The following is a 14,102-nucleotide window of genomic DNA, read 5'->3' on the forward strand; positions in this document are numbered from 1 at the left end:
CTAAGCGTTCTTATCTCCTTCTCTAGTCTTTCCACCCTTAGTGAAGTAGGTGACAAATGCTATTAGGGTCTATCTTATGGCGACGAACCACCCAATATTCCTGATCAATCTGGTTAGGCTATCGTCCAAAAACTATAACTAATCCATCAGCCAAGCCCTTATGACTCCCATGACCATGATTAATATAGATCATACCTTTGCCATGATAACCTTTGAGCTATCTTTTTTTCTCCCACTCTTTCGGTTGGTCAATAACCAACTAAATCTAAACTTTTTCACTACTCATACAGGCTTGACGGAGTTAAGTTGTATTGAGAAAATCATTTTGTCTCAATCCATCCCCATTTTTATGGAAATTTTTAGAAGAATGGGAAAGTTTTCTTGCCGACAACAATGCTCTTCTAGAAAATGTAATTCATAAAAAGAAGAAGGAAAGAGAAGTCCTTTGTCCTATCTGCTTCTTTCTCTTCCCAAGAATGAAGAATTTTCAAAAAAAAAGGATTTTTTACCTCATACAGCTCGGGCTTTTAGGGACGGATCAAGGTAGCTTGCCTGCCAAGCCGCCGTAGGGCTTTTAGGGACTCGAGAAGATGGGTGGATTATAGAGCTAACCTATAGCAACTTTAAATATCAAATCAAGTCTCCGCTCTTTAGATCAGTCGATTGGACAGAAACGCTCAATTGTGGCACAATTAGTTCAAATTCAGTGATAAGAAGGTCTAATCATGCTACTCAGTCGTATGCTTAACACATGCAAGTTGATAAGTTCACATTCCATTACTACCAACCCAATGAAATACGACCTCTCTAAGATATACGGTTTATGCCGGGATGAGAAATTTGTCTCAAAAAAGATAAAGTCACACGACCCTTTAAGATAGAGGCTTCCGTCATCATTAGAATTCCGAGGCGGGATTGTAGTCGGTCCTAAGGGGAAAACCTTGCCTCTTAGTTGTTTCCACCGCGGATGCGGAAGACTTCTGTAAGAACGAGAGGGATGGGCTCCCCACTAATACTTTTTTAGAGAATCAAAAATTAAAGATGATTTCTAACAAGCGCTCGAAACTTCTTAGAAGAATGACTGGTCATAAATCATCCAGTGTCCCCCTCCTTCCCCCATCACCTTCCGACCACTCTTGCAGAAAATTCCAATAAAAAGGCAACCGTCTAGGTTTAGAACCTTTGGACTATCAGCCGCTGGATAGACTGAACGGAATCACCTTGCGAAGCATGATTTGTAAAGGTCAGCTGAAAGACGTTTCCTTGGATCCTGGTATGAACTCAAAAAAAACATTTACCCATCGTCTGCTTCATCTGCACTTCTTAAAGCGCCTGCCCGGCTTTCAGGTCACTTGCGAAGGAAAAAAAGCTTATGGCTCAAAATGTTTGAGATGTATGGTTGTGCCAATTTCTGATTTTTGGTTGTCTGATCATACTTGAAATTATATTTGATGTGAAGCCCTTCCACACCTGTATGAGAATGAGAGTGAGCTTGCTTCTTCATTGTCGTAGTCTTTCTAAGCCTTATTCTGCAGATCAAAGAGCGACGTAATTCTCCATTCATCCGAAGTTGGGGCTTTTCCCACGACCCCTCTTAAAGGAGAATCATAAGAACAACTGCTCTCCCTACCGAAGTACCAAAGGCTTTCAAGGCTTACATCTTCCTATTACAGGACCTAAAAAAGGCTTTCGAATCAAACTCATCTGTTTATTTACGACAAACCTTGACCATCATTTCCGCAAAGGAGGTGGATAGGGTCAGCGAAAGAAGTGGTGAGGGCAGAAGAAAGGGTTTTCAATTCAAGATTCCCTCTCCTGAAAATAGGTATTAAACAAAGGACATAATCTCCTATCACTAGGATCACCAACCAACCGGGTGCTTTCTAATAGAGTTTGGAAATTCCTATTTTATTTTAAGGTTGATATTTGAATACTTCTCAGTAGGGTAGAGTAGATTAGACGGTATGCCACAAGGTTATCCAAGTTCACAGGTATTTTTCCTAGAGGCTAGACGGTATCAAACCACGGGACAGGGAAAACAGACTAGCTTTCTAGGTTCTACCATCTCTCTCTTCAATGCTTTAAAATGAGCTAGAAGGATTCTCTTAAAGTGAATCTCTTGGAGTAATAAGGGCAATAGGTCGGTGCGACGGTCAGTCTAGAGATTGAAAGGAAACTAAAAAAGTTGAAGAATGAGCAGGTTTAAAAAGGAAATGGCAAGCCTATTTTTCAAAGAGATGAATAACCAAAAGTAGAGCTGATCTGAACAAGTACATCTGACCTTTATATTAGAAGGAATACGATAGGGTTTTATAAGAAGGGCTAGGCGGGGCTTCCTCAATCACAACATCTCGCCGGCCATTCGTCAAGGCCCAAAAATCCGTTGAACATCTCAGCGGTGGGATTTGATACCCGCATCCGATCAAAGTTTCTCTTTTCAAAAGAAAGAACCGACCATATCAAAAATTTATGCAAGGTCTTCGAAAGTTTTCCTTAACCTAATTAATCAGCCTTGAGGGTCAAAAAGGGGAAAAAATCGGTGAGCGAAAAGCTTTCATTGTAGCGGTGAGGCGAAGAAGAACGATTCTGTTGGTGTGAAGGCATCCTATTTAATAAAGATTCTTTCTCAAATCGAATAGAGACGCTATTGATGTCACGCCTCGGGAGGGTACCCTAGACGTAACCGGCACCCAAAGGCCATTTCTGACCTCCGAGCGAACCACCTAGTCCAGTCACACATTCATTCAGTCACATTCTCTTAGCGGAAACTCAATTAATGAAATATTATTCGCAATATGAGGGCCGAAGGCCAAACATTTATAAACCCGACAAACACATAAAATAAGACTCCTCAAAAATAACCGTTCAACCTCCCCACACTCCAGTCTATGAAGCCTCTATCTAAGTCCAAGAGGTGCCAATGACAAGTCCATGGCTACCAATAATCAAAATAAAGGAAATGACAACAAAACTGTACAAGAAGACTCAACATCCTCCGGGAACTAGGAGGACTCGCCAACTAGCTGGGAGCGTATGTGGATCTTCAACGGAGCGCCGGTTGATGACCTCTAGTACCTGTCTCTGCATCATGAAATAATGCAAGCCAAATGGCGTCAGTACATGGAATGTACGAGTATGTAAAATGGACGAATACAATGAATATCAAGGAAGAATTTATCAACTCGGAAGCTCAACTCAAGAGGAATAACAACTCAATCAAATGTCCTAAGTCTAAACAAGAATATGATTTAGACGGGATCAATCACATACAATTCAACTCAATCTGACTCAGAGTACTATCAAGACCTATTTGGGAGTTTCTCTTACCCGACAACCATCACTTATGAGCCAGTGAAAGTACAACAAACCGACGTTGTTGCCGCGTCCGTTCATACCTTGCCAGGGTATGAACGAATCAACCAATCATGGATCCAATCCAACCAAATCCTATAATGTTAGGACAAATATTTTGGGGAAACATCCGACTTTAACGGTTCAATCCCCTCTTACGTTTGGCGACGTAGTTATTGGGTGCGAGTATGGACTTTACTCTTGCCCAATTCAGTGCTTGATACTCCTCCCAAGACTCAATGCTCATAAAACTCCATCCAATCAACTCAATCAAATCATATCGACAAGTCTCATTACAATCTTGTCAACTCATCAACTCTATCATGATCAAATCATTTCCAATCATACTATCCGGTCAATCTCAGTCATATCTTTCAAAAGAAATTTGAATGCACATTTATAGCAACATATAAGCACAACCAATCATTTCCTCTATCCATTTACTCAATCTTTGAAACTCATCACAACTCCAAGGCTTTAAGTCAACAATTTAAGATAAGCAACATTTTTAAGAAAATAGCATCCTTCATCATAATCCACATAATTAAAAAGATCAATAAAACATATTTAACAACTCATCTTCATCGACTCATACTCACATAAAGGCTCAATTTAGGAACTTCTTGGATCAACAACATCAACACATATAGAATCAAATACATAGGGGACAAAGTTCATACAAGCATAAACCATACGAAGAAATTCCATTTCTATGGACATCTAACCTCAAAGCAAGAGTAGGGCACATGGGTGGACTCACCCCATGTTTTAGATAGCCTTACATACCTTAGTGAAGACTTGGAGAAAACCTTGATGTTGGGTCTTCAATGGAGGACTCAAATCTTGAAGCTCTTGGGACAAATCTTTGTTGAGAATGGAGAAGAAGAAGGAGATGAAGAAGAGAGAGGGAGAGAGAAATTTCTAGGGCTTTTAGAGAGAGAGAGAGCTGGAAATTTTTGATCCCAAAATGACCAAGGGCAATACCTATATAACTTGGGTAAGTTCCCAAATTACCCCTCCTCAAAAGTTCTGAAAATAGGCTAAAAACGCACCTGACGCGATAGTGGCGCGTCGCGCCATTGCAGCGCCAGGCTGAATACGCCTAAAACCTGCACAACTTTTAGTGGTGCGTCGCGCCAAGGACCAAACTACTGAGGCATATTTCTGGCGCGATAGTGACGCGTCGCGTCCTTACAGCGCCAAGGCCATTTCCCCAGCAGTTGCAACCCAGGCCAAAAATGAAATTCCTCCCGTGCTAGTTCATCTTAGGATCGTCATATCTTTTGACTCCGAACTCCAAAATTTACGTTCTTGGTGGCGTTGGAAAGAAGACTCGACGAATTTTAATTTGATAGGTCGTGGGCCACCCAGATTGACGTCCTTCAAAAGATAGGGTCGTTAAAAGTCGACCCTTATACGAACTCATCCTAAACTTAGCCACGACGGATCTTTTGGACTTAGCTCGGTCCTAGGGGTCCTTGGTGACCCCACATCACCTCTAACACTGCTCAGTCCCTCAGAGACTCATCTTAACTCACGAATATACTTCAAGATACTCGGGTTCGACCCCCCCGAACACAAGAAGGGTCCGAATCTTTGGAAAATTTTTGAGGGGTGTTACACTTGAAACCTCATAAATTACACTTGAGCGCATCTCTCTCATATCAATTAAGGCTTTCCTTGAGTGCTTTCGAGAAGATTAAGACCTATCTTTAAGGCTTCCAAAGGAAACCAGCTTTCCACATTAGTTGTTACCTCGATTTGGAGAGAAGGATCTTTTCCAAGAAAGAGCCTCAGTCTTTCTTTGTCAAACCCCAACCCCCTGAGACCTAAAAAAGCAAGGTCAAAATCCATCATTCTTTTTCCTGAGAGAAAATTTAGCGGCTCATATTTCAAGTTCATGAAGAGGGTTGGACGAGTGGAATGAGAAAAAATGGCTAGATCAACAAAAATATTAATTCCGCTCATTCCCGTCCTTTGCTTCAGGACCTGTCCCTCGGTGTGGTCAGTACTCCATACTGTCGGTGATCTATCTTTATTTCCAACTAAAGGTAAAGGCATTTTTCGCTTCATCGGAATATGGCGTCAATTAGAAGTCGTGGTTCTTTTGATGGCCTGTAGATGCTTTCTGGAAATTTCTTCTGGAAACAGCCAGAATATAGAAAGACTAGTGCCTGGCCTGAACACCCTTTGGCTATTCGCGGTGGACTTGGCTTCGGTAAGGCGCTTGCTTCAACAAAGCTCTTGGTACGTTGTTATGAGCAACTCTGGTGCTCGATCTTAGGTCTGAGGTATGGATCGAACCATGATAAAGAAGGTTCGGTGGTTATATAATTCCCTTGCGTAAAAAAATAATGAAATGACTGCGTTTCTTTGATGAAAGATGCCACAAAGCTAGTATAGTTTGTCTCGATACTGACTGTTCCATGGATGGGATAGCTGAATTTCTTCCACCTTCCCTGTAGGAGTAATGAACCCCTTATCTTCTCGTCTATCTTCTTTATCTTCTGATCGGATTGCCCTGAGATCCAGGATGCTTGCTCTTGAAAATGAAGTAAACATGGTCATGGGCCGAAGGAGGCGGGAAGCTACCGCTTCTAGAATGGAAGCTTCTCCTTTACTTTTTTAGAGCGTATCGCTATTTTGAAATGCAGCTCAATTGGTGAAAGGTGATCCCTGAAGTGGGATGTAAAGGAGCCATAGGTTCCGGGTTCAATTCCCACGAAGCCCTGTAGGGTGAAGGAAGGGATGAACTGACTGACCCTGGCATAGACAATACATGAATATGTGGGCCCAAAAAGGGAATCGTCACATTAACAGTAGGGGTGGACAATTTGTCCATTTTGTGGGTGAAATGTTCGTTTTGATATGTATTTTTAGGGAGGGTCCCTTTTGGTATGTCGTGACCAAAAGTGTCCCTTTTGATCCTTGTTCTTTTGCGCAAATAACTCAACTTTCAATCAAGTGTTCCATTTAATCTTTTTGAAGCATGAGTACCATTAGATAATATTAGTTCAATTCTAGAACATATATACATAAAATCCTAGCTAATTAGACAGGAAAATCATAGGTTCACGTGCACCATTAATTAAGCCATAAATACACCCTGCCTATATTGTACAATGTATAGTATGTATACAAATTTTATACACTTTAACACTGTATATAACTTTGGTATACTATAACAACGTATATATAACATCATCACTAGAAACCCAAGAGAAGAAGAGGAGGAGGAGGAGGGATATTCCTATTTAAAAAAAACTAATTAATTTTATTGGATCCATTTCATTATTTCATAGTAGTACACTCACCCCACTAGGACAAGATAAGTGTAACATAAAGCAATTGCAAAGCTAAGCATATCCTAAATTCATCAGCCATTGCATCAAACTGATCTTCTCAATAGCTGCACCACAGCCAACTCTATTATTGATGAAAATTGAAAGCATTATTAATTGGTCCCTCTTCCATTTTTTTTACTTTTCTTTTTTGGTTGCTAATTTGGGTTCATTTCGTACAACAATAAAAGAAAATCAAAACACATTTTTAAAAAATAAAGCATGCATGAGTTGTAATAAATCTTTAGTGCTCCTAAGGATTGGGGAATGACATAATAAAGAAGTGTTTTGGGACCCTTCAATTTTTATGATATGGCCTTAGCACTTTCATTATATTTGTTTATTTGTACAATAAAATATAATAAATTAAGGATCTTTCCCATCCCTTGCTACTATAAATATGTGAATCAAACTCCCTGCATTTCACAGCCAACTAAGTCAAGTAGAAAACTTCCTTGTCTTTTGCAACTCTTTGAGTAGAAACATAAAAAAGAAAGGAAAAAAAAAAGAGATGGCTGGTATGTCTGGTCACTGGGCTTTTGCTTTTGGTGTCCTTGGTAAATATTTCTACCTCTTTTCTCCTTCTTGCTTCTTTAATGTTAAGTATTTTTATTGAAATTCTAAAAATTATTTAGTCATCTTTACCTAAAACTCATTGTCCCTTGTCTTTTTATTGACAATTTACAGGCAACATAGTCTCATTCATTGTGTTCCTTTCTCCAATGTGAGTTCATTTACCTACTGTATTTTTATTTTTATTTGAATTTATCGGTATATATATTTGGTTTATTATAATCTGATGACTAACATTATTATACTTTTGTAGACCCACGTTTTGTAAAATTTACAAGAAGAAATCAACAGAAGGGTATCAATCAATTCCATACGTGATTGCTCTCTTTAGCTCCATGCTTTGGATTTACTATGCACTTTTGAAGACCAACACAACACTTCTCATAACAATTAACTCCTTTGGTATGTTCATTGAGACTATCTATGTTGGTCTCTACCTTTACTATGCACCAAAGAAAGCCAAGGTAAGGATTAAAATAAATCCCCCATCGATCAATCGATTTATTAAAAAGAAGAACGTTATAAGTCTGATATATATATATATATATATAATTAACTTAATGCAGGTCCAAACGGTAAACATGCTACTTTTAACAGTGGTTGGTGGATTTGGTGCAATAATTTTGGTTACTCAATTTCTATTCAAAGGAGCCGTTCGTGGACAAGTTGTTGGATGGATTTGCCTTATTTTCTCCTTATGTGTCTTTGTTGCACCCTTAGGCATTGTGGTATGCTTTTACGTGCAATTTTTAATTTTCTCATTATATTTCATGCATGATTTGGTGCTAAATTTTCTCATTTATATTTTTATATATGCAGAGAAAAGTCATCAAAACAAAAAGTGTGGAATACATGCCATTACTTCTATCAGTTTTTCTCACATTAAGTGCTGTTATGTGGTTCTTCTACGGTCTCCTACTAAAAGACATTAACATTGCAGTAAGTTATTTACTCTCTTTGTATTAATTTGTTGGTTTAATTCTGACTTAACATAGAATTAAAAGAATTAGATAAAAAAAATTAATCTTATCGTCTGCATGCATGCCACGTGGATGTTTTAGAATTAAAAATTTACCAAAAACTACAAAACACACATTTATTTTGAAACAAACTAAAAAGTTAAAGACAAATAAATTGAAATGGAAAAATAATTATTTGCATGTAATTCTTCCATGTATAATTAAAATATCATGGACCATATAAATGTTCTAACGTATCTTCCTTGTTATGTTTTATTATTTATAGGCTCCAAATGTATTGGGATTCATCTTTGGTATACTTCAAATTGTGCTGTATGCAATATACAGCAAAAAAGAGAAGGTCATTCTAAAGGAACAGAAACTTCCAGAAATACAAACTCCTGCAGTAATTGTGAAGGATGAGAACATGAATATTAATAAGAAGCTTCCAGAACTTACACAGGAACAAATTATTGATATAGTAAAACTTGGTTTACTGGTCTGCTCAGATAAAGTACAGGTTGCCACGTGTCCAAATGATACTAATTGTGGAGTTAAAGCCACTAATAATAATGTAGAAAACATGTCCAAGCTGCAAACAGCGGCTTAATTTGGGATTAATCTCAGTTTAATTGTCATTCCTTTGCTTTCCTTTTGAGTTAATTTCCTAGTCCTAGTTTTCTTTTGTAATGTACTCAAAAAGATAATATAGCAATAAAAATAAGTTTTTAATCCAATTATTGCGTTAAAAGTAAGTTCTATTATATTGAATGTACCGTTTATATTTTTTATATTTGCAGTACTATCAGTTTACGGCAATAACTTTTATTTTTAATCTTAATCAAACATAGAAAATTTCACCAAATTTTACATGATTGATACTAAGGGGAGGAAGCAAAACTAGTTCATGAAAATATCATCTTAGTATATTTTAACTCATATACCCAATTAAGCTATCTAAAATTTGGCTTATACTGAGTTATGTAATTTAGATTGATCCATAAGAAACTACTTTGCTTGATGTATTAGTTTTGTTTGATAATAAATCAAATAATGTAAGAAAATATCAGAAATTAGCTTTGCGTTGGACATGTCATTTTGATCCAACTCATCTCAGATCAAATAACTTCTACAGAAATTAATAACCCAACCGATTTTAAAAATTATTTTACATCATCACAAGGATCAAAAATTAAATTTTATCAATAATTGAGCCCTGGAAGCATTTCTTTTCTTTCAAAAATTTTCATTTTATTGAAAATAGGATTCAAGTTAAATACTCCATATATACTTGCTGTTTTATTATGTAAGATCAAACAATATGCCAATTAGCATTTAGAGCATATTACTACTTACATTAAGCTGAAATTATTTTAAGATTATAATTTTAATATGTAAATAGCTTTTACACCAACATATCTTAAAGCTAAAATTTTAAAGTATTGCAAAATAAAAAGTAGAATTGCGAGACACCTCCTAAAGAAATAATTCATTTAAAGTTGCATGCTAAAGTGTCCAGTACACGTAAATAGGTGTCCCATGAAAGCACGAATATTTTATCCTCTTTTATGATTCATCTATCTAAGAAAATAGTTCCATCAATTAATTAATACACAAACTATATATCTATTGATATTTCAGTTTTCCTCTCTATTCATATTGCTATAATTTCCTGTCCATTAGACAAAGTATCACAAGATCTTTTTTTTTTTTTTGGAAAAGAAAATGAACAACTCAATAAATTTTGATAATTTATGTAGTGATGTTTGACTAGGTACAATGTTAAAGAAAAAATATAGACTTTTAAAATTGTAGTCTAGAATAAATACGCTGGATTTTTTATAAGTGGTGTCAACATTGTAATCGAATTGTTAATTAATGAAAAAGTATTTGAATCATATTTAATTAAAAAAACTCATGCTACGAAGCTCATTCTGTCAAATAAAATCATTATTGTTGATATCTATATGTAATTTTCCAACCAAGTGCGTCCGATGACACACCGATATAACGTGTGTCTGGCCCTATTAATAGATGCTTGTATAATTATAAATCAATAGAATAAAATAAGAAGTTTAAACTCAAATTCATACTTTTAAACACAAAATATATATATATGTATATATGTTAAATGAACGACTGTCTGTTTTGTTCTTGAAAGATTCCACAAACCATTTTCCCCAGGAAAAGTGGAAGAACTTCCCTTTTGCCAAATTTTACACTTTACACACATATAATATTAGTTTCAAATAAATAAATAATTTAGGACGATAAATTAAAAATCGACAAATAAAGCTGAAGAACGGCAATTCATTTCTTTTTTGCCTTTTCTAATAATCATTAAAAAAAAGTGGAGAGTGACCTCAAAAATATGGCTATTATTGTTGTCCCATGGTTACGATCTTGATGGTACTATATATGTCCAACTAGTAATAATAAAGATTCTTGGGATAACGCTCAACTTTAATTTAGCAACTTGCACCTTCATTGTTACCTATAGTTGGATATGTGGGGATGAATGTGATTCTTTTACGTAGTTTTATTCAACAATTTTGATTTTTTAAAATTGTAATATTTTTATTGAAAGTGTTTCTTCTTAAATGGGCCATATAATTAGAGTGTCTTATAAATTTGAATTAGTCGAATCAATAAGTTTAAAAAGAGTGAAAAAGCTAAATAGTCTTGTTGAGCATAAAGTTTAACTTTACCAAGATGATTATCAAAATCTGTGTTTCCTGGAAAACTGATTTTATTGGGTCATTATCTTTCGTGCTAGGATCTCACTTTTTAATATATTTCAGTGTTGGAATTTGACAAGAGTCATTGTCACGTAAGAATCTCAGAATCACGAATGATTACTAAGAAAAACAGAGAAATACAAAAGCATGTCGACAAATGCTAAAATCTCGTATTAGCTTTTCATTTATTTTTATGCTTATGTCCCAATGGTTCCATTGATTTAAGGGATAAATACACAAAATGGACTCTTTAAACAAATTATTTATCATTCCATACTTTATTACTAAATAATTTTTTTATGTACCCGTTCGGCCCAAACTAATTATCCCTTGTACCCCTTTAGTCCAAGTCCAATTTGCTTTTATGATATCATCACATTATATATATACTATGATGGTATAATTCAGTATTTGTGCAATTTTTTCTAAATGTTTGATTACTTAATGATGCCATAACATATGCAATATATTGCTATGGTATCATTGAGGATTTTAAAAGTGTCTCATTAAGGATTTTCAATATAATGATAATATACGAATATACTATGGTAGAATCATTCATGTAATATCGAATGACTTAAGAAAACTTTTATAATACTATCACAGTATATATATACTATGATGGTATCATTCAACCTTTGTGAAGTAATCACGTCAGTATATGATATATATATACTTAAACGACTGTTCATTCGTGAATGATACCATGCTATTATATATGATATTATGTGATGACATCATTAATATTCACATACTACGATGGTATCATACATGATTTAAGGAGTATTACTGATTATATGAAACAATCATTAATGATACCATCCCAGTATATGATGGTTTCATGGAGATGCCGTTGAAGGATCGAAGTAGACATCAATGATACTATGACAGTATATAGATATATTGTGGTGGTATCATTACGGACTGAAGCAAATCTATAACGACCTGAATCGTCGTTAATTAATATTAGAAGAAATTGTAAGAAAATATGCTCAACTGGGTCCCATCATCCCGCTCTCATCCCGTAAGAACGGGACGGTCCCTCCTTAGCGGTGCCTCCAGAGCGGGAATGTGGCCGCTAGAGCGGGAGGACGTGGGTCAGAACTTAAGGCGCGATTTTTTTATTTTCTCCACTTCTTCCACGGGTAAGTTAGAGGCGAGGGTTACTGCAAAAATCCTCCAAAAAGCTGCTCTTGACTTGGAAAGAAGAGGGGAAGGAATCTCAGCATTGGAAGGCTTCCAACTGGTGGAATTCAGTCCGTTCTTGCCCGTAGAGCATCTACAACCAAGTGTCTCAACAACATTATCTCTCTACAGTTGTTTGGCACCCAGGTAGGCTAGGTTTCTTTAATTGATTAGTTGTAAATCTGTTTCCACGCATTTTATATTGTAGTTAATAGCAGATATCAATGCCTAGGCCTTCGAGCTCGAAATTTGGATGGATGAATGTATTGTTATTGTTGTTTAAGGTAGGAATGTTCCATGTGGGTATGATTATCCTATGACTAGTAATGATAGTCTAGTTCTTGATTGATAACTATAATACTGCTTGTTGTTATGATTGATCATCTTTGTAAAGATTAAGGTAAAGAAAATTGTCGGGTTAGAGTGAGAACCTAAGGCTTGTGATAATCAAGGGGGGTCCATATCAATATAGGAGACATATACATAGATTTACATATGTGAGTTCATATTAATGGTTCTATGTAAAATATCTAATTAATGTAAATCATTAAATAAAGGATAAAAATGAATGACTTATTTGATAGTCTCTTGCCATGAACCTATTTGATTACCTATGGTTGTAGGTTATGATTTGGTCTATATTACAGAGAGACTCTTAATAGTATTTGAGTAATGTTGTGATGTGTATCATGTATTTAATGGTTGTGGTTGAGATATTGATATATTGTTGTGGTAGGTCTATAATTTTAAAACTGTGAAATTTATAATCTTGAACTTGCTCTACTAAAAGTGATGCCTTGAATAAAGAAGGCTTGATGAAGTATTGTAGATAAAGGGAAAGATAGAACGAAACCAATGAAATGACTAATTGTGAACAATTATATGCAATGAACCTGTTACTTGATTGTGCAAGTATGTGAACTATTTATTATAGACTGTGATTGTGATATTGGATCGGGTGTCATGTTCCGACATATATATTGGATCAGATTTCACGTTCCGACACATATACTAGATTGGGTGTCACGTTTCAACACATATATAGGATCGGATGTTATGTTCTAACATATATATTGAATTGATTGTCACATTTTGATATCACGTTTTGATACATATATAGTTTGGGTATGGGTTCCATGAGAAAACCATTGTGTGGCTATCATCTGTGAATTGATGGAGTTAGTACTAGCCGTAGTTGAAAACTTCTCTATGTGATAAAAGGGCTAGGCCTTGACTCGTATTAGAGTTGGCAACGGACCAACTAGAAGGGATGAAAGTTAGGCTTGAATGACTCAAATGAGGTTAATGGGAATGATAAGAGTTTTGCATAAAGATGACAGTGAATCTCTTAAGAACATGTTTTCTTTTTGTTGATTCCTTTATATTATGCGGCGCGTATCGGATTGATCGATGATGCCTATTAGTACGTGTTGTTTGTACTGATACTACTCTTGCTATGACGTTTGGCATAGTTTGGTTGCAGGGTCAGTGATGTTTCTTAGGTGAAGACGAAGATGATTCTCCAACAGCTTCTACTCTTTCTTCCTTATGGCGGGAGATGTGTCATTATTTTATTATTTATTGTATTTTAGAAGCTCTTGTACTTATTTATACTAGTATCCTTGGAGGTGTTAGATTGTTCCTTGTAATAAACCATTAGAGTTTTAAGTTGATATAAAGTGATTTCATAACTCTTTTGACCTGTTATTGGTATTTTATTAAACTTTCGCATGTCCTTTTGTTTAAGGGGTTAAGGGTCCTCCTACCTAGGTATTAGAGTGGGTGTCCGCACGGCCCGATGGGTTGGATCATGAAAAAACCTCAATGATACCATGTCAGTATGTTGATACTTCGACGTTATCTTGGTCGCGAGTTGTATGTCTTGGGGGTGAATTATAAAAAGATTTTTGTCTGTAATTATTTTGTTTTTGTGGACATGAACTTAGTTTTCCCTT

The 14,102-nt window shown here is 35.9% G+C and overlaps 1 protein-coding gene across 1 annotated transcript; it reads left to right on the top strand.

Moving 5' to 3' along the window:
* The first annotated feature begins 7,103 nt into the window (after nt 1-7,103).
* Nucleotides 7,104-8,961, top strand: LOC129896465 (bidirectional sugar transporter SWEET10-like). Its single transcript, XM_055972379.1, has 6 exons — nt 7,104-7,249; nt 7,380-7,416; nt 7,519-7,729; nt 7,832-7,993; nt 8,085-8,204; nt 8,511-8,961. Exons 1-6 carry the CDS (start codon nt 7,204-7,206, stop codon nt 8,832-8,834), a joined length of 900 nt encoding a protein of 299 aa, XP_055828354.1. The 5' UTR covers nt 7,104-7,203; the 3' UTR covers nt 8,835-8,961.
* Nucleotides 8,962-14,102: the final 5,141 nt, after the last annotated feature.

Source organism: Solanum dulcamara, chromosome 7, assembly GCF_947179165.1.
Source record: "Solanum dulcamara chromosome 7, daSolDulc1.2, whole genome shotgun sequence".
Classification (NCBI taxonomy): domain Eukaryota; kingdom Viridiplantae; phylum Streptophyta; class Magnoliopsida; order Solanales; family Solanaceae; genus Solanum; species Solanum dulcamara.